Here is an 18,181-nt window from a genome sequence, read left to right as displayed (position 1 = left end):
GGAGAAGGGCTCTCAGCGAGTCACTGTCAAACCATGGGGCTGTCCTTGGTCGGGGTCCCTCCATCTGCCCTTCCTCCATTATTTCTAGCAGATGTACAACTGGAGAAGGTATAGGTTGAGATTCCTCCTCTGTGGAGAGAAAAACAGAGGTAAAAGGTGGAAAATGAGTATTTTTCTGAACGCTTGTTATTCAGAAGGGGAATGGGACAGGTATGTTCTTATATCTCTGGCAAGGGTCCTGAATGGGAAACTGCTGGCACAATAGTCACCAAAAATTGCTCTTACCTCTTACTTCTCCGATGCTTCCATGGCTTCCGAAACAGTCTTCTGACAATGCCCTTATTTTTGAACACCTCTCCTGCGGCTGCCACTAATTCATACCAGGGTGCCTTTAAGTGAGTGGCCATGACCGACTTCCAGTTCATGACTTGACCTCTCTCCCACTGGACTTCCCTCCCTAGAGGCCCAATTGTGTGCACTGCCCACGTTTCCCTCACCTAGTTGGCTGGTTTCCACATGGGCAGCTGCTAGTTGGCCACAACAGGTTGTTGTGATATGGCAGGTGGTAATTGCCAGGCTGACCAAATCCCAAAGGGAAATTTGGCCAAGCTATCACAACGATTTGTATTTTTATTACAAGAAGGTATGTACACTGAAGTCAAAAGTAAAGAGTCCACTATAACAATTGGAGATTTTAAAGATTAAATTAAAACAATTATTAACAAAATAAAAGAAAACTTAGACAAGATTACAGTTGCACAGTTAAATTTAGTCTTACAGCATTTCCAAAAGATTTCTACTTAGTTAGGCTCCCAAATGAACACCCTTCTCCCAGGCAACAGTCAAATAGATTATTAATTTATAAAATATCCAGTAATATTACCACAAGGAACCTACTGTTGCTATAAGGAAGGTATTTCAGAGCTTCTCTCTTCCTTATACTTGACAATGGAATTCCAAGGCTTTTAACAAAACCTTGCTTTCTGGAACAAGCAAGCACTTCTCTGGGGTGGTAGAAGCTGATACTTTACAATACACTCCTCAAGATCTCACATGGCCACACCTCATACAGCTTTCATCATTCTTTAAATATATTTTCTCCCCTTTTGATCTTTAAATCCCATTGTTTCAACCTTTCTTTGGAAGTTACTTTTCCAAGAATATAAAAATCTTTCATGTTTCCCTCTTGTCTTTGCTTTTGGGTCAATAAAACATGATATCCCCACTGCTTGTTTACCTATGAACTCCTGCAAGATGCACCTATTTTCCTTGTCACCTTCTAATTCCCCTTTGAAATTCAAACAACCTCTCAACTTATCTATAAATACAAATGTTAGCTCATCCATTTTCATTTCAAAATACCTGCTTACACCTAAACCCTTTGATGAGTTAAACCTTGCTGTCTGACTGTCATCAGTTTAATTACATTTTTTTTATTGATTCAAGGGTTGTGGGCTTCACTGGCTGGGCCAGCATTTATTGCCCATCCCTAGTTGTCCTTGAGAAGGTGGTGGTGGTGAGCTGCCTTCTGGAACTGCTGCAGTCCATGTGGTGTAGGGACACCCATAGTGGTATTGTCACTGGACTAATAATCCAGAGACCCAGGGTAATGCTCAGGGAACCTGGGTTCGAATCTTGCCACAGCAGATGGTGGAATTTGAATTCAATAAAAATCTGGAATTAAAAGTCTAATGATTGTCAATTGTTGTAAAAACCCATCTGGTTCACTACTGCCCTTTAGGGAAGGAAACCCGTCGTCCTTACCTGGTCTGGCCTATATGTGACTCCAGACCCACAGTAATGTGGTTGACTCTTAAATGACCGAGCAAGCCACTCAGTTGTAACAAACCGTCACAAAAAAGGAATGAAACCGGACGGACCACCTGGCATCAACTTAGGCAGCTGAAACGACAATGACCTGTTGACCCTGCAAAGTCCTCTTTACTAACATCTGGGGAGAGCTGTCTCACAGACTAGTCAAGCAACAGCCTGACATAGTTACCCTCACGGAATCATACCTCACAGATAATGTCCCAGACACCACCATCACCATCCCTGGGTATGTCCTATCCCACTGGCAGGACAGGCCCAGCAGAGGTGGCAGGAGGGAGTTGCCTTGGGAGTCCTCAGCATTGACTCCGGACCGCATGAAGTCTCATGGCCTCAGGTCAAACATGGACAAGGAAACCACGTACCACTCTCCCTCAGCTGATGTATCAGTGCTCCTCCATGTTGAACACCACTTGGAGGAAGCACTGAGCGTGGCAAGGGCACAGAATACTCTGGGTGGGGGACTTCAATGTCCATCACCAGGAGTGGCTTGGTAGCACCACCACTGATGAACTGGCCGAGTCCTAAATGACATAGCTGCTGGACTGGGTCTGTGGCAGATGGTGACGGAGCCGACCAGAGGGAAAAATATACTTGACCTCATCCTCACTAACCTGCCTGCCGCAGATACATCTGTCCATGACAGTATCAGTAGGAGTGACCACCACACAGTCATTGTGGAGACGAAGTCCTCCCTTCACATTGAGGATACCCTCCATTGTGTTGTGTGGCACTGCCACTGTGCTAAATGGAATAGATTTCAAACAGATCTATCAATTCAAGACTGGGCATCTATGAGGCACTGTGGGCCATCAGCAGCAGCAGAATTGTACTCGAACACAGTCTGTAACCTCATGGCCCGGCATATCGCCCACTCTACCATTACCACCAAGCCAGGGGATCAACCCTAGTTCAATGAAGAGTTCAGGAGGGCATGCCAAGAGCAGCACCAGGCATACCTAAAAGTGAGGTGTCAACCTGGTGAAACTACAGCACAGGACTACTTGCATGCAAAACAACATAAAGAGCAAGTGATAGATAGGGCTAAGCGATCCTATAACCAATGGATCAGAACTAAGCTCTGCAGTCCTGCCACATGCAGTCATGAATGGCGGTGGACAATTAAACAAATCACTGGAGAAGGTGGCTCCACAAATATCCCCATCCTCAATGATGGAGGAGCCCAGCACATCAGTGCAAAAGACCAGGCTGAAGCATTTGCAACAATGTTCAGCCAAAGGTGCCGAGTGGATGATCCATCTTGGCCTCCTCAGGAGGATCCCAGCATCATAGATGCCAGTCTTCAGCTAATTTGATTCACTCCACATGATATCAAGAAATGGCTGATGGAACTCAATACTGCAAAGGCTATGAGCCCTGACAATGTTCTGGCAATAGTACTGAAGACTTGTGCTCCAGAACTTGCCACGCCCCTAGCCAAGCTGTTCCAGTACAGCTACAACACTGGCATCTTCTTGGCTATGTGGAAAATTGCCCAGGGATGTCCTGTACACAAAAAGGACGACAAATATAACCTGGCCAATTACCGCCCCATCAGTCTACTCTCCATCATCAGTAAAGTAATGGAAAGGGTCATCAACAGTGCTATCAAGTGGCATTTGCTTAGCAATAACCTGCTCACTGATGCCCAGTTTGAGTTCCGCCAGGGCCACTCTGCTCCTGACCTCATTACAGCCTTGGTTCAAACATGGACAAAAGAGCTGAACACCGAAGGTGAGGTGAGAGCGACTGCCCTTGGCATGAAGGCCACATTTGACCGAGTGTGGCATCAAGGAGCCCTAGTAAAACTGGAGTCAATGGGAATCGGGGGAAAACTCTCCACTGGTTGGAGTCATACCTAGCACAAAGGAAAATGGTTGTGGTTATTGGAGGTCAGTCATCTCAGCTCCAGGACATCACTGCAGGAGTTCCTCAGGGTAGTGTCCTCGGCCCAACCATCTTCAGCTGCTTCATCAATGACCTTCCTTCCATCATAAGGTCAGAAGTGGGGATGTTCGCTGATGGTTGCACAATGTTCAGCACCATTCGCAACTTCTCAGATACTGAAACAGTCCATGTCAAAATACAACAAGACCTGGACAATATCCAGGCTTGGGCTGACAAGTGGCAAGTAACATTCACGCCACAAAGTGCCAGGCAATGATCATCTCCAACAAGAGAGAATCCAACCATCGCCCCTTGACATTCAATGGCATTACCATCACTGAATCCCCCACTATCAACATCCTGGGGGTTACCATTGACCAGAAACTGAACTGGACTAGCCATATGTGGCTACAAGAGCAGGTCAGAGGCTAGGAATCATGCGACGAGTAACTCACCTTCTGACTCCCCAAAGCCTTTCCACCATCTACAAGGCACAAATCAGGAGTATGACGGAATACTCCCTATTTGCCTGGATGAGTGCAGCTCCAACAACACTCAAGAAGCTCAACACCATCCAGGACAAAGCAGCCCGCTTGATTGGCTCCACAGCCACAAACATTCATTCCCTCCGTCACTGACACACAGTGGCAGCAGTGTGTACTATCTACAAGATGCACTGCAGGATTTCACCAAGGCTCCTTCGACAGTACCTTCCAAACCCATGATCATTACCATCTAGAAGGACAAGGGCAGCAGATAGATGGGAACACCACCACCTGGAAGTTCCCCTCCAAGTCACTCACCATCCTGACTAGGAAATATACCGCCGTTCCTTCACTGTTGCTGGGTCAAAATCCTGGAACTCCCTTCCGAACAGCTCTGCGGGTGTACCTAACCATATGGACTGCAGCGGTTCAAGAAGGAAGCTCACCCCCACCTTCTCAAGGGCAACTAGGAATGGGCAATTAATGCTGGCCCAGCCAGCGAAGCCCACATCCCATGAATGAATAAAAAAAAGAAATTGCTTTTGTCCATGTTTGAACCAAGGCTTTAATGAGATCAGGAGCTGTAATGAGATCAGTGGCCCTGGCGGAACCCAAACTGAACATTGGTGAACAGGTTATTGCTAAGCAAGTGCCGCTTAATAGCACTGTTGATGACCCCTTCCATCACTTTACTGCTGATCGAGAGTAGACTGATGGGGCGGTAATTGGTCAGATTGGATTTGCCCTGCTTTTTGTGTACAGGACACACCTGGGCAATTTTTGTTTCCAGTGTTGTAACTGTACTGGAACAGCCTGGCTAGGTGTGCGGCTATTGCTGGAATATTGTCAGGGCCCATAGCCTTTGCAGTATCCAGTGCCTTCAGCGGTTTCTTGATATCACGTGGAGTGAATCAAATTGGATGAAGACTGGCATCCGTGATGCTGGGGACCTCTGGAAGAGGCTGAGATGGATCATCCGCTTGGCACCCTTGGCTGAAGGTTGTAGCAAATGCTTCAGCCTTATCTTTCGTACTGATGTGTTGGGCTCCTCCATCATTGAGGATGGGAATATTTGTGGAACCTCCTCATCCAGTGAGTTGTTTAATTGTCATCACCAGTCGTGGCTTGATGTGGCTGGACTGCAGAACTTAGATCTAATCCATTGGTTGAGGGATCGCTTAGCTGTGTCAATCACTTGCTGCTTATGCTGTTTGGCATGCAAGTAGTTCTGTGTTGTAGCTTCACCTGGTTGACACCTCATTTTTAGGTATGCCTGGTGCTGCTCCTGGCATGCCGTCCTGCACTCTTCATTGAAACAGGGTTGATCCCCTGGCTCGATGATAATGGTAGATTGGGGGATATGCCAGGCCATGAATTTACAGATTGTGTCGAGTATAATTCTGCTGCTGCTGATGGCCCACAGTGTCTCATGGTTGCCCAGTCTTGCGTTGCTAGATCTGTTCGAAATCTATCCCATTTAGCACGGTGTTTGTGTCACACAACACGATGGAAAATATTCTCAATGCGAAGACGGGACTTCGTCTCCACAATGACTGTGCGGTGGTCACTCCTACCGATACTGTCGTGGACAGATGCATCTGCAACAGGCAGGTTGGTGAGGATGAGGTCAAGTGTGTTTTTCCCTCTTGTTGGTTCCCTCACCACCTGCTGCAGGCCCAGTCTAGCAGCTATGTTCTTTAGGACTCACCCAGCTTGTAGTGGTGCTCCGAGCCAATCTTGGAGGTGGGCATTGAAGTGCCCCACCCAGAGTACATTCTGCAGCCTTGCCGCCCTCAGCGTTTCCTCCAAGTGGTGTTCAACATGGGGGAGCAATGATTCATCAGCTGAGGGAAGACAGTACATGGTATTCAGCAGGAGGTTTCCTTGCACGTGTTTGACCTGATGCCGTGAGACTTCATGGGGTCCGGAGTCGATGTGGAGGACTCCCAGCAACTCCCTCCTGATTGTATATCACTGTGCTACCATCTCTGCTGGATCTGTCCTGCTGGTGGGACAGGACATACCCAGGGATGGTGATGGTGGTGTCTGGGACAATGTCTGTAAGATATGATTCCGTGAGGATGACTATGTCACACACATAACACACACTCCTGCTTCTATATCCCACAGTAATATTATGGAAAAAAATGAAATTTCCTTTGCAAAGCTTTATTCAATGTGTATAAGCGGTGGGGGTGGGAGTTGGAGGACTGCACACTTCCAGGTTGGCCTCTCACTCAAAAGTGTAAAGTTCACCCCATACTGATACTTGTACAGGGACACACATACAGACACACTGACACAAGCACAGAGAAACACTGACAAGTACAGACCATAGACAGACACACAACCAATAGGGGCATGTACTGACACAAGTACAGAGACATATTAACACATACACACAAATACAGACATAACACATTGACTAATACACTTTGCATTCAGACACACACTTACGCAGGTACAGAGCCACACACTCACTGGCACACATACAAAAACTAACACAAATATCCTCACTGATACATACAGAAACTGAGGTGATACACTCACCTACCAACATACAGATGCTCATAGATATACAAACTGACTGGTAAACATACACTGACACACACACAGACACATGAAATGAGATACATACTGACATACACAGAAGTACATTCACTGATCTATATAGAATCACTCATATATTTATACAGATACATCTTGACTCAGTTATAAATATCAATACTAACTGGTCAATAAAATGGTAATGCAAAGACATAGTGATGCTCATCTGCAAACACATTGAATTGATGGTATCGCTAGAATATGGACAGACTCAATGCATTCTTATCCAGAAAAATACTTAAAGATGGACTTGCAAATCCTGAAACTGATTACTGACTTAGATTGGTGGATAAAAATTGAGTCACAATGACACAAAAACACCTGATGATACATTAAAACCCAGACCTGCCCATACACACCTGGAGATGTACTCATCGGGAGTGAGATTTATAACCGGAAAGGATGAGACATATTACAATTCACTGAAGCAAATGATCCATGTTTACTCTGGGAGTGAGGGCTGATTGTTTGCATCGACAAAGTTAACACAAACATACAGCTGTCCTGTGTGAATCTTCCTTATAGTGATACTGTGAGACTGGACTGTCTTACGCAAGATTGGGCATAAAGGTGTAGAAGTACTGTTTGTGTGTCATAGAATCATAGAGTTATAGAGCACAGAAACAAGCCCTTTGGCCCATCATGTCTGTGCCAGCCATCAAGCACCTATCTATTCTAATCCCATTTTCCAGCACTTGGCCCATAGCCCTGTGTGCTATGGCATTTCAAGTGCTCATCTAAATACTTGTTAAATGTTGTGAGGGTTCCCGCCTCTACTGCCCCCTCAGGAGAGGGTTCCAGATTCCAACCACCTTCTGGGTGAAAGATTTTTTCATCAAATCCCCTCTCAACCCCCTGCCCCTTATCTTAAATCTATGCCCCCTGGTTATTGACACCTCCGCTCAGGGAAAAAGTTTCTTCCTATCTACCCTATCTATGCCCCTCATAATTTTGTATACCTCTATCAGATCCCCCTTCAGCCTTCTTTGCTCTAAGGAAAACAACTCCAGCCTATCCAGTTTCTCTTCATAGCTGAAACGCTCCAGCCCAGGCAACATCCTGGTGAATCTCCTCTGCACCCCCTCCAGGGCAATCATATCCTTCCTATAGTGTGGCAACCAGAACTGCACACAGTACTCCAGCTGTGGCCTAACTAGCATTTTATACAGCTCCAACATAACCTCTCTGCTCTTATATTCTATGCCTCGGCTAATAAAGGCAAGTGTCCCATATGCCTTCTTAACCACCTTATCTACCTGTGCTGCTGCCTTCAGGGATCTATGGACATGTACACCAAGGTCCCTCTGATCCTCTGCACTTTCTAGGGTCCTACCATTCATTGTGTATTCCCTTGCCCTGTTAGTCCCCCCAAAATGAATCACCTGTCACTCATGGTCCTGTGCCATGAGCCCTGAATGCCAAGGCTTTCGTCTCAGGCTGGATTATATTCTCTGAGATTTCATCAACTTGTTTCTTTACCCAAAGGGTGATTAGAATGTTGGACAAGAAGCAATTGAGGTGAATAGCATAGACACATTTAATGCAAAACTAGGTAAGTACATGAGGAAGAAAGAAATCGAAGGATATGTTGAGGTTAAGGAGGATATGAGGAAGCCTAATGTGGAGCCTAAACACCAGTGTAGCCCAGAGGAATGAATGGCCTGATTCTGTGCCGTTAATTCACTTTGAACTTTACCTGCCCTGCCCCATACTTCACCCCTGGTCACAAGACATGCCCTCTTGGCAATGGCGGCTATAATACCCACAACGTTCTGCACTCCAGAAACAACTCTATCCATTGTGTGATTTTAGTGAGCGTGTGCCAGGGCCACGTTGCATTCTGGTCACATTGCAGGCCTACTGCTTGTTCTGAGTACAACCGGAATGGAAGTGGAGAAGACAATGGCCCTATGAATTTTCCGCAATGTTGCTCCCAGCAGTTTCCAGGAGATTAACCTTTAATCCAGGCGAGTCCAGGAGAATTCTGGATTAATTGGAAACCTAGTGCATGCAGGGCCATGAACACCACATTGAAAATGTCCAAGGAGTGTGCTATAACTCAGCTCTGTACTTCAGAGAGATTGAAAAGTCGTAAGATGCTTTTGTTTCCCAAGATTGCCAACTCCATCTGTTCTTTGAAACAAACCAAGGAAATTGTATGCACAAAAGTTTTTTCTATTCTTTCAAAGGGTGTGGACATCACTGGCAGGTCCAACATTTGTTGCCCATCCCTAATTGCCTTCGAACTGAGTGTCTTGCTATACTATTTCAGAGGGCAGTTAAGAGTCAATCACATTGCTGTGATTGGGTCTGGAGTCACATGTAGGCCAGACCAGGTAAGGATGGCAGATTTCCTTCCCTAAAGAACATTTTAATGACAGTCATAGTTACTGAGACTAGCTTTCAATTCCAGATTTTATTAATTGAATTTAAATTCAATTTGAACCCGTGTCCCCAGAGCATTAGTCTGGGCCTCTGGATTACTAGTCCAGTGACATTACCACTACTCTACCATCTGCCTAGCATATCATGAGTGCATGTATGTTTATGAGTGTGTGTATGAATGTGTATATGTGCATGAATGCATATGCATAAGTGTATGAATGTTCTTGTCTGTGGAGGCATATGTGTGTGCATGTGTTTACATGTCTGTGTGTCCTCACCTACATGCGTGTGTATATATATGCATGTCCACAAATGATTGTCCATGAGTGTATGTTTATGTTGGCATATGGTTATGTGCACTCCCACATGTCTGCAGGTACATGCATTTGTGTGTGCCCATGTGTATGTGTTGATTGTTGTCTGTGGGTGCGTGAACCATAAAGTGACTCAGGCTACATGGCATACATGCTATGTGCTATAAACCCAGATAGACCTGGGAGAAACAGGGATTGGCAAATTAAATGGCTAATAACTGAGGGAAAACAAAAACAGAATTACCTGGAAAAACTCAGCAGGTCTGGCAGCATCGGCGGAGAAGAAATCAGTTAACGTTTCGAGCCTTCATGGCCCTTTGGCAGAACTGAGGGAGGTGGGTCCAGTTAGTTTCCACTGAAGTGTTCTGGATTAAGGAAAAGAGTAGACAGTATTTATAAAAACACCTTCTTGCATTTAGACGGTACTTGTGTTGTGACACATCCTATTGCAGGATTAGGTCATGTGAATAAAAAAATTGTTTAACTGTAGAGTGTTTAAAGAAGGTTAAGGGACCTAGGACATGGACATGGACCTAGGACCTAGGCAACATTTTTCAAAGGAAATTAGAAGCAGAAATGGTTAGGCTTTCCCATTGCTTAGCAGGAAATTACACTACAAGATGAAGACGTTAAAACACATGGTTCAGTTCATTTCCTCATCAGCACTAAGTTTGGAAATTATAGCACAGAGTCTGTGGTGCAAACAGAATGTGACTTGGGTTCCCAGATTTGAGGAGAATGAGAATTAGCTGAAATTCCCATCTTGATCAGAGTTCCACTCACCCCTGTTGACCTGGCATCTGTGGCATACTAGGTCAAGGCAGAATAGAGCACAGTTGTGTAGCCAGCTAACACTCTGGGGGAGATATATGCTCTGTCCATCTCGGGGACACATACACAGTCCATCGCTGGGTTACACATTCTGCCTATCCCTGAATCTCTATTCTTGGTTTCAAATACAGTCCATTCCTGGATCACACACTTCGTCCAACCCTGGGTCATGCACACTGTCCATCCCCGGGTCTCTCACACTCTGCCCCTCCCCGGGTCTCTCTCTCTCTCCATCCCCGTGTCTCTCTCTCTTTCTGTCTGTCCATCCCTGGGTCTCTCTCTCTCTCTGTCTGTCCATCCCCGGGTCTCTCTCTCTGTCTGTCCATCCCCGGGTCTCTCTCTCTCTTTCTCTCTCTCTCTGTCCATCCCCGGGTCTCTCTCTCTGTCCATCCCTGGGTCTCTCTCTCTCTCTCTGTCCATCCCCAGGTCTCTCTCTCTCTCTCTATCTGTCCATCCCCGGGTCTCTCTCTCTCTCTCTGTCTGTCCATCCCCGGTTCTCTCTCTCTCTGTCTGTCCATCCCCGGGTCTCTCTCTCTCTCTATCTCTCTCTCTGTCCATTCCCGGGTCTCTCTCTCTCTCTGTCCATCGTTGAGTCTCTCCCGCTCTCTCTCTCTGTCCATCGCCGGGTCTCTCTCTCTCTCTGTCCATCGTTGAGTCTCTCCTGTTCTCTCTCTCTGTCCATCCCCGGGTCTCTCTCTCTCTCTCTCTCTCTCTGCCCATCCCCGGGTCTCTCTCTGTCCATCCCCAGGTCTGTCCACAAGCATGACCCAGACCTCTCTGTCGTTTGCCATTTCAACACTCCACCCTGCTCTCATGCCCACATGTCCGTCCTTGGCCTGCTGCAATGTTCCAGTGAAGCTCAACGCAAACTGGAGGAACAGCACCTCATCTTCCGACTAGGCACTTTGCAGCCTTCCGGACTGAATATTGAGTTCAACAACTTTAGATCATGAGCTCTCTCCTCCATCACCACCCCCTTTCCGATCCCCCTTTTTCCAAAAATTTATATAGATTTTTCTTTTCCCACCTATTTCCATTATTTTAAAATGTATTTCCATCCATTGCTTTATCTCTACCTTTTAGCCTATTTCGATCCCTTCCCCCCACCCCCACTAGGGCTATCTGTCACTTGCTCGTCCTGCTTTCCACCCTTAATGTCACCATTAGCACATTCCTTAGCTAATACCACCACCGTCAACAACCCTTTGTCCTTTTGTCTATGACATCTTTGGCAATCTCTTCTTTGTCCCCACCTATCACTAGCCCTCTATCCAGCTCTACCTGTCCAACCTCCCCTTAAACCAGCTTATAATTCACCTCATTTCTATATTTCCTCAGTTCTGTTGAAGAGTCATACGGACTGGAAACGTTAACTGTGTTCCTCTCCGCAGATACTGTCAGACCTGCTGAGTTTTCCCAGGTATTTTTATTTTTGTTTTGGATTTCTAGCATCCGCAGCTTTTTGCTTTTCTCTCTCACCCTCTGTCCATCCCCGGGTCTCTCTCTCTAGCTGTCCATCCCCGGGTCTCTCTCTCACCCTCTGTCCATCCCCGGGTCTCTCTCTCTCTCTGTCCATCCCCGGGTCTCTCTCTCTATCTGTCCATCCCCGGGTCTCTCTCTCTATCTGTCCATCCCCGGGTCTCTCTCTCTAGCTGTCCATCCCCGGGTCTCTCTCTCACCCTCTGTCCATCCCCGGGTCTCTCTCTCTCTCTGTCCATCCCCGGGTCTCTCTCTCTATCTGTCCATCCCCGGGTCTCTCTCTCTATCTGTCCATCCCCGGGTCTCTCTCACCCTCTGTCCATCCCCGGGTCTCTCTCTCTCTCTGTCCATCCCCGGGTCTCTCTCTCTATCTGTCCATCCCCGGGTCTCTCTCTCTATCTGTCCATCCCCGGGTCTCTCTCTCTCTCTCCCTGTCCACCCCCGGGTCTCTCTCTCTATCTGTCCATCCCCGGGTCTCTCTCTCTATCTGTCCATCCCCGGGTCTCTCTCTCTATCTGTCCATCCCCGGGTCTCTCTCTCTATCTGTCCATCCCCAGGTCTCTCTCTCTATCTGTCCGTCCCCGGGTCTCTCTCTCTAGCTGTCCATCCCCGGGTCTCTCTCTCTATCTGTCCATCCCCGGGTCTCTCTCTCTATCTGTCCATCCCCGGGTCTCTCTCTCTATCTGTCCATCCCCGGGTCTCTCTCTCACCCTCTGTCCATCCCCGGGTCTCTCTCTCTATCTGTCCATCCCCGGGTCTCTCTCTCTATCTGTCCATCCCCGGGTCTCTCTCTCTATCTGTCCATCCCCGGGTCTCTCTCTCTCTCTGTCCATCCCCGGGTCTCTCTCTCTATCTGTCCATCCCCGGGTCTCTCTCTCTCTCTGTCCATCCCCGGGTCTCTCTCTCTCTCTGTCCATCCCCGGGTCTCTCTCTCTCTCTCTGTCCATCCCCGGGTCTCTCTCTCTCTCTATCTGTCCATTCCCGGGTCTCTCTCTCTCTCTATCTGTCCATCCCCGGGTCTCTCTCTCTATCTGTCCATCCCCGGGTCTCTCTCTCTCTCTATCTGTCCATCCCCGGGTCTCTCTCTCTCTCTATCTGTCCATCCCCGGGTCTCTCTCTCTATCTGTCCATCCCCGGGTCTCTCTCTCTCTCTATCTGTCCATCCCTGGGTCTCTCTCTCTCTCTGTCCACCCCCGGGTCTCTCTCTCTCTCTCTCTGTCCACCCCCGGGTCTCTCTCTGTCCGTTCCTGGGTTTCAAAGGCCTCCTCTGAAAATTATTGGTGGCTGTCCGGTTTCTGGGTTGCTGTTGGGACGGGAGGGCGTGTTTCACTGAGAGGGGCGGGGAGAGGGTGGGGAGGAGGCGGACAGTGAACGGCTGCTGCCTCGCTCAGTCAGGGAAGCGCAGTTTGAGTGTGAACACTGGGAGCGGAGCTGCTCTGGGACGGCCCAGTGCAACGGGAGAAAGAGGGGGAACCGTGTTCGGACTGGGGGAGCTGAGGCCGACAGGGATCTGTGTTCACCAGGTCCCGCTGGCTGTTTCTTGGCCATGTCTGGACTTAATAAAACAACAGCCAGGAACTTGGAGAATTTGACTTTGGATTCTGGTTATGGAGGTACCGCCACCTCGTGTAGATCGTCCAGTTTATCGCTGTGTCGCTCAGGAGGGACCTGGGGCTCGTTTCCCAGGGGCACAGGGAGGAGACACATGGGCAGCTGTGACACTTTGGACACTGAGCTGGCAGAGAGCTCCGAAGGGTTGGAGGCTCTGGACTACTGTCCTAAACTGCCCCATTTGGAGCACGTCCCGTGGACTGAGGAGGAGCTTCAGGAGGTGCTGAGGAGATGCTGTCCCGGGGAATTCGGGCAGTCTGCACCTGGGGGCTTGGTTCAAAAAGTCTCCAGGTACCTGAGCCGGGCGCTGCTCCGGATAGGGAAGGAGGCGCAGAGACTGTGTGTGCAGAGTGCCCAGTGCAGCAAGCACGAAATCCAAAGTTCGGCCAAGCTGGTCCTGTCCTGGTCCTTGTCTCAGAGTTGCATGGCGGCTGCGGTCAAGGCGCTGTCCGTCTACAACATGAACTCCGGGGACCAGCTCAGCAGCAGCAAGAGCTCCCAGTGTAAGATCGTCTTCTCGGTTGGCCGCTTCTTTCGGTGGATGGTGGACAGCCGGCTGTCCAGCCGCATCCATCAGCATGCAGCCATCTACCTGGCAGCCTGCCTGGAGAACATCCTGGAGGAGGTGCACCTCAAGCTGCTGGACAGCCTACACTCCCGAGGGACAGAACCGCCTGAGGCCGTGGACAAGGCCCTGGAGCAAATGATCAGCAACGACCCGGATCTGTGGGGCTTGTTCCAACCTTATGAGCATCTGATCTGCGGCAGGAACGCTTACGGTAAGCTGGGTTTAAGAGGAGAGACCCTCTCCCGACCTCAGGAGATCCCAAAGTGCCAAATTAACTACTTTTGAACTGTGGTAAACTAGGAAGTGTAGCAGCCAATTTGTGCACAGCAAGATCCCACAAGGAGCAATATGATAATGACCACAGAATATGTTTCAAATGATGTCGGCTAATGGATAGTTATTAGCCAGGACCAGCTAACCCCAAGGACCCCAAGGCGATCTCTCCACACTCCTACCCCATAGTGTCAACCTAGGCTAACGGCTCAAATCTCCAGAGTGGGTCTGGAACCTGCAAGCCTGCCTCAGAAGCAAGAGTGATACCACTGAGCCCATAGCAACACCACACAATCTCTGATATCTTGTGGTCAGTATCCTTCTACAAAGCTTTTGGATTCAGCTTAATGTGCAAGTCTTTAAAATTCTGCAGGAATCATTTCACTGCTAGTTAGTGAAGATGCTTCCAGTTTCTACATTAGAAATAGCATTGGGTTAGCTGGTCCAGCCTCACCTGGAGTCTTGGGTACAATACTATGAGAAAGACACAGGTTGCGGAGAAGGTGTAGCCTAAAGACACATGGACTGCTGGCTGGGATTAGTAGCCCTTGTTATCAGGAGTGGTGGTAATAGCTGGGCAGTATTTACATGGAAGGAGAAGGTCCAGGTGATCTTACAGAAGGATTGAAGCCCTAGAGTATAAATGGTAATGCTGGAAATCTCCTCTGACCTGCTGGTGACATTGCCACACAAGTGCCAAGGTGAGCCAAATTTTAGGCAGTTTTGTGCTTTTGGCATCTTTAACCAGGACCCAGATTGAGAACTCAGTTCCCATTAATCCCTTTGCAGAACAGACACAGCCAGATAGTGAGAAAGTATCAGGAAGAGACCCAGTGACAGGGACAGAGGCAAGGAGAGAGAATTAGAGGCTAAGAAATCAAGAGAAAAAGACACAGACAGAAGAGAGAGTTGGACAAACAAAGAGGGGGGAGTGTTTTATTCTGTCAGTGAGGACAGGATTCAAATCCAGATCCAGTGGTGTTGGTCTCTTTCTACTTTGATTTTAGGTTTCCAGCATCTACAGTGTTTTGCTTCAGGATAGTTTCTAACTCGCTGGACCTGTCTCTGTCTATTAACCAAATTCAATGGCATATTTCTCTTCCTCTAGTTTTCTCACGTTAATCACTGACACTCCTTATAGGAGAGTCTTGTTAACTTGTTTGGGGGAAGGGAGGGTTACAAATAGGAAATACTTCAAATGAAACTAAATTCTGTTCCATGCAGTTCTCTGGTTTACTTTGTCATATTGAACATTACGATATATTACCAAAGGGAGGATGGGGAGAGGGGTGGAAGGTGGAGAAGTGTCTTTTTGTAGAACAATTTCACTTGCCCTCCACTTCCTTTCCCTTTCTAGTGATGCATTACACTTACTCGGGCATAGAGTAGGTCCACTTGCCCTCTACTTCTCCGCAGTGCTGGTTTCTAGCCCAGCTCGAACCAATGATGATCCAGAGTCTGGCTGATTCCTGTGGTTCAAGGGAGCATCTGACCTGTGCTCAATTTCTGTTCACGGTTAAGATCAGCAGTTCAGGGAAATCCAAACATTTCTGTTTCTGTTCACTTGCACTTCAAGTATACTTCTTGGATGGTCCAAATGAAACGTCAACCAGGTATCAACTATGACTGAGTGCACTCTTGCCTCTGAGTCAGAAGATCATGGGTTCAGGTCACACTTCAGTAACTGGGGCAGATTGCCAAGGCTGATTCTCCAGTGTAGCACTGCGGGAGTGCTTCACTGTCAGAGGTGCTAATTTCAGTGAGACATTAATCCAAGGCCCCGCCCGCCCTTTCAGGAGTTTGTGAAAGATTCCGTGGCACAATTTTCAAAGAAGAACAAGGGAGCTCTTCCTTAGTGTTACGGACAATACTTATCCCTCAATCCAACATTACTAAAACAGATTACCTGGCCATTATCTCATTGCTTGTTGTGGGAGATTATCTCATTGCTTGTTGTGGGAGATTGCTGTACGTGATACAAATGCAACTACTTCTTTTTCTTTTATTGTTATCAATTTTTGACCAAATTTCTGTGGGGATCTTCATATTTTTAGGCCATCACAAAACTCTTTACATCCAATGAGTTACTTTTTTAGTGTCATTACTGTTGTTATACAGGCAAGCACAGAAACCTGTTTATGCACAGCAGGAACCCAAAGCAGCAATTAATCAGTTAATTTGTTTTGGTGGCGTTCGTTGATGATAAATAATACGCTGGGCATATTGTTAAACTTTCAGTGAGAAACAAGCCTAACAAGAGTATAATTCAAGGAAGGCTATTATTTTATCTTGTTAAGTAAGCTTATCTGTTAATTTATAGCTCCAACTGCAGTTACTTATTTGAGAAGAAACTGAAATGTCTGCCTGAGTTATGGGTTCATTATATTTTTATGGGTTCAGGACTCGAAGTGAGTCCAGTACCAGTGAATAAGTATTCAATTTATGAAAAGAAGATATATATTTTAAAATAAAGGATACAATTCTAAGTGAGTGCAGAAACAGAGACACCAAAGAGTATACTCTTTTGAGTATATCATTTAAACAACCAAACTAATTAACTGAAGACACCCCCCCCCCACCCCCACCCACCCTTAACAGGGCATTGTAACGAAAACCAAAACTTTTTAAAAATCCTATCAAATTAGTGTAATGTTCCTGGGGCTGACATTACTCCAGCCCCTGCAGCGCCCACTAGTTGCTGAAGGCCTCAAGCGTACCGGTGGACAGCCACCTAGACATGGACGTAACCGTGAAAGAGAAGTTCTGAATTATCCGCTGCTTGGACCTGTCAATGGCCACATTGGCCAGGCCCAGGAGCAGGCTAACAAGGAGGTCTGCTGATCTGCCTACCTCCCTCTCCCCCTCTCCCTCCCCTGCACCGGGTGGACCCTGGAGTTTATGTGCACAAATTGTTGAAGGTGGCAGCATAGGTTGAGAAAGCGGTTAATAAGGCATACGGGATCCTGGGCTTTATAAATAGAGGCAAACAGTGCAAAAGCAAGGAAGTTATAGTGAACCTTTATACAATGTTGCGTCAGCCTCCATTGGAGTCAGGGTGCCACAGTACAGGAAGGATTGTGTAGAAAAGATTTACATGAATATTTCCAGGGATGAGGAACTTCAGTTGCCTGGATAAATTGGAGAAGCTGGAGTTTTTAAATTCACTCATGGGATGTGGGCGTCGCTGGCTGGGCCAGCATTTATTGCCCATCCCTAGTTGCCCTTGAGAAGGTGATAGTGAGCTGCCTTCTTGAACCGCTGCAGTCCATGTGGTGTAGGTACACCCACAGTGCTGTTAGGAAGGAAGTTCCAGAATTTTGACCCAGCGACAGTGAAGGAACGGCCGATATATTTCCAAGTCGGGATGGTGAGTGACTTGGAGGGGAACTTCCAGGTGGTGATGTTCCCATCTATCTGCTGCCCTTGTCCTTTTAGATTGTGGTGGTCTTGGGTTTGGAAGCTGTCGAACGAGACTTGGTGAATTGTTCTCCTTGGAGAAGTGAAGATTAAGAGGAGATTTGATAGAGTTCAAAATTGTCTGGACAGAGTAGATAGGGAGAAACTGTTTCCATTGATGGAAAGATCAACCAGAGGGCCCAGATTTAAGGTGATTGGTAAAAGAAGCAGCAGCAACAGGAGGAAAGGCTTTTTTACGTGACGTTGAGGATCTGGAAGGCACTATCTGCAAGTGTAGTGGAAGCAGGTTTACTCAAGACCTTCAAAAGAGGATTGGATTACTACCTGAAGAGAAGAAATGTGCAGGGCAGTGGGGAAAAGGCAGGGAAGTGAGACTAGCCAAGTTGCTTTTGTAGAGAGCGGACACAGACACGACGGGCTGAATGGCATCCCGTGGTGTAACCATTCCACGATATTTTGTATAAACAAGTGCATTCCGATTTCGCCCTGAATGC

At 47.4% G+C, this 18,181-nt stretch overlaps 1 protein-coding gene across 1 annotated transcript in view; it reads left to right on the top strand.

The window, feature by feature from the left end:
• Window positions 1–13,205: 13,205 nt before the first annotated feature.
• The window catches only part of LOC144683636 (ankyrin repeat- and BTB/POZ domain-containing protein 3-like), a 50,048-nt gene continuing 45,072 nt past the window's right edge, over window positions 13,206–18,181 (top strand). Inside the window, exon 1 of the mRNA XM_078546870.1 lies at window positions 13,206–14,208. Coding sequence (XP_078402996.1) covers window positions 13,365–14,208 — 844 coding nt within the window. The 5' untranslated portion in view covers window positions 13,206–13,364. The remainder of the gene's footprint in view (window positions 14,209–18,181) is intronic.

The sequence above is a fragment of the Cetorhinus maximus genome, chromosome 8 (genome assembly GCF_964194155.1).
Source record: "Cetorhinus maximus chromosome 8, sCetMax3.hap1.1, whole genome shotgun sequence".
NCBI lineage: Eukaryota > Metazoa > Chordata > Chondrichthyes > Lamniformes > Cetorhinidae > Cetorhinus > Cetorhinus maximus.
This window is presented reverse-complemented; position numbering and strand designations above follow the sequence as displayed.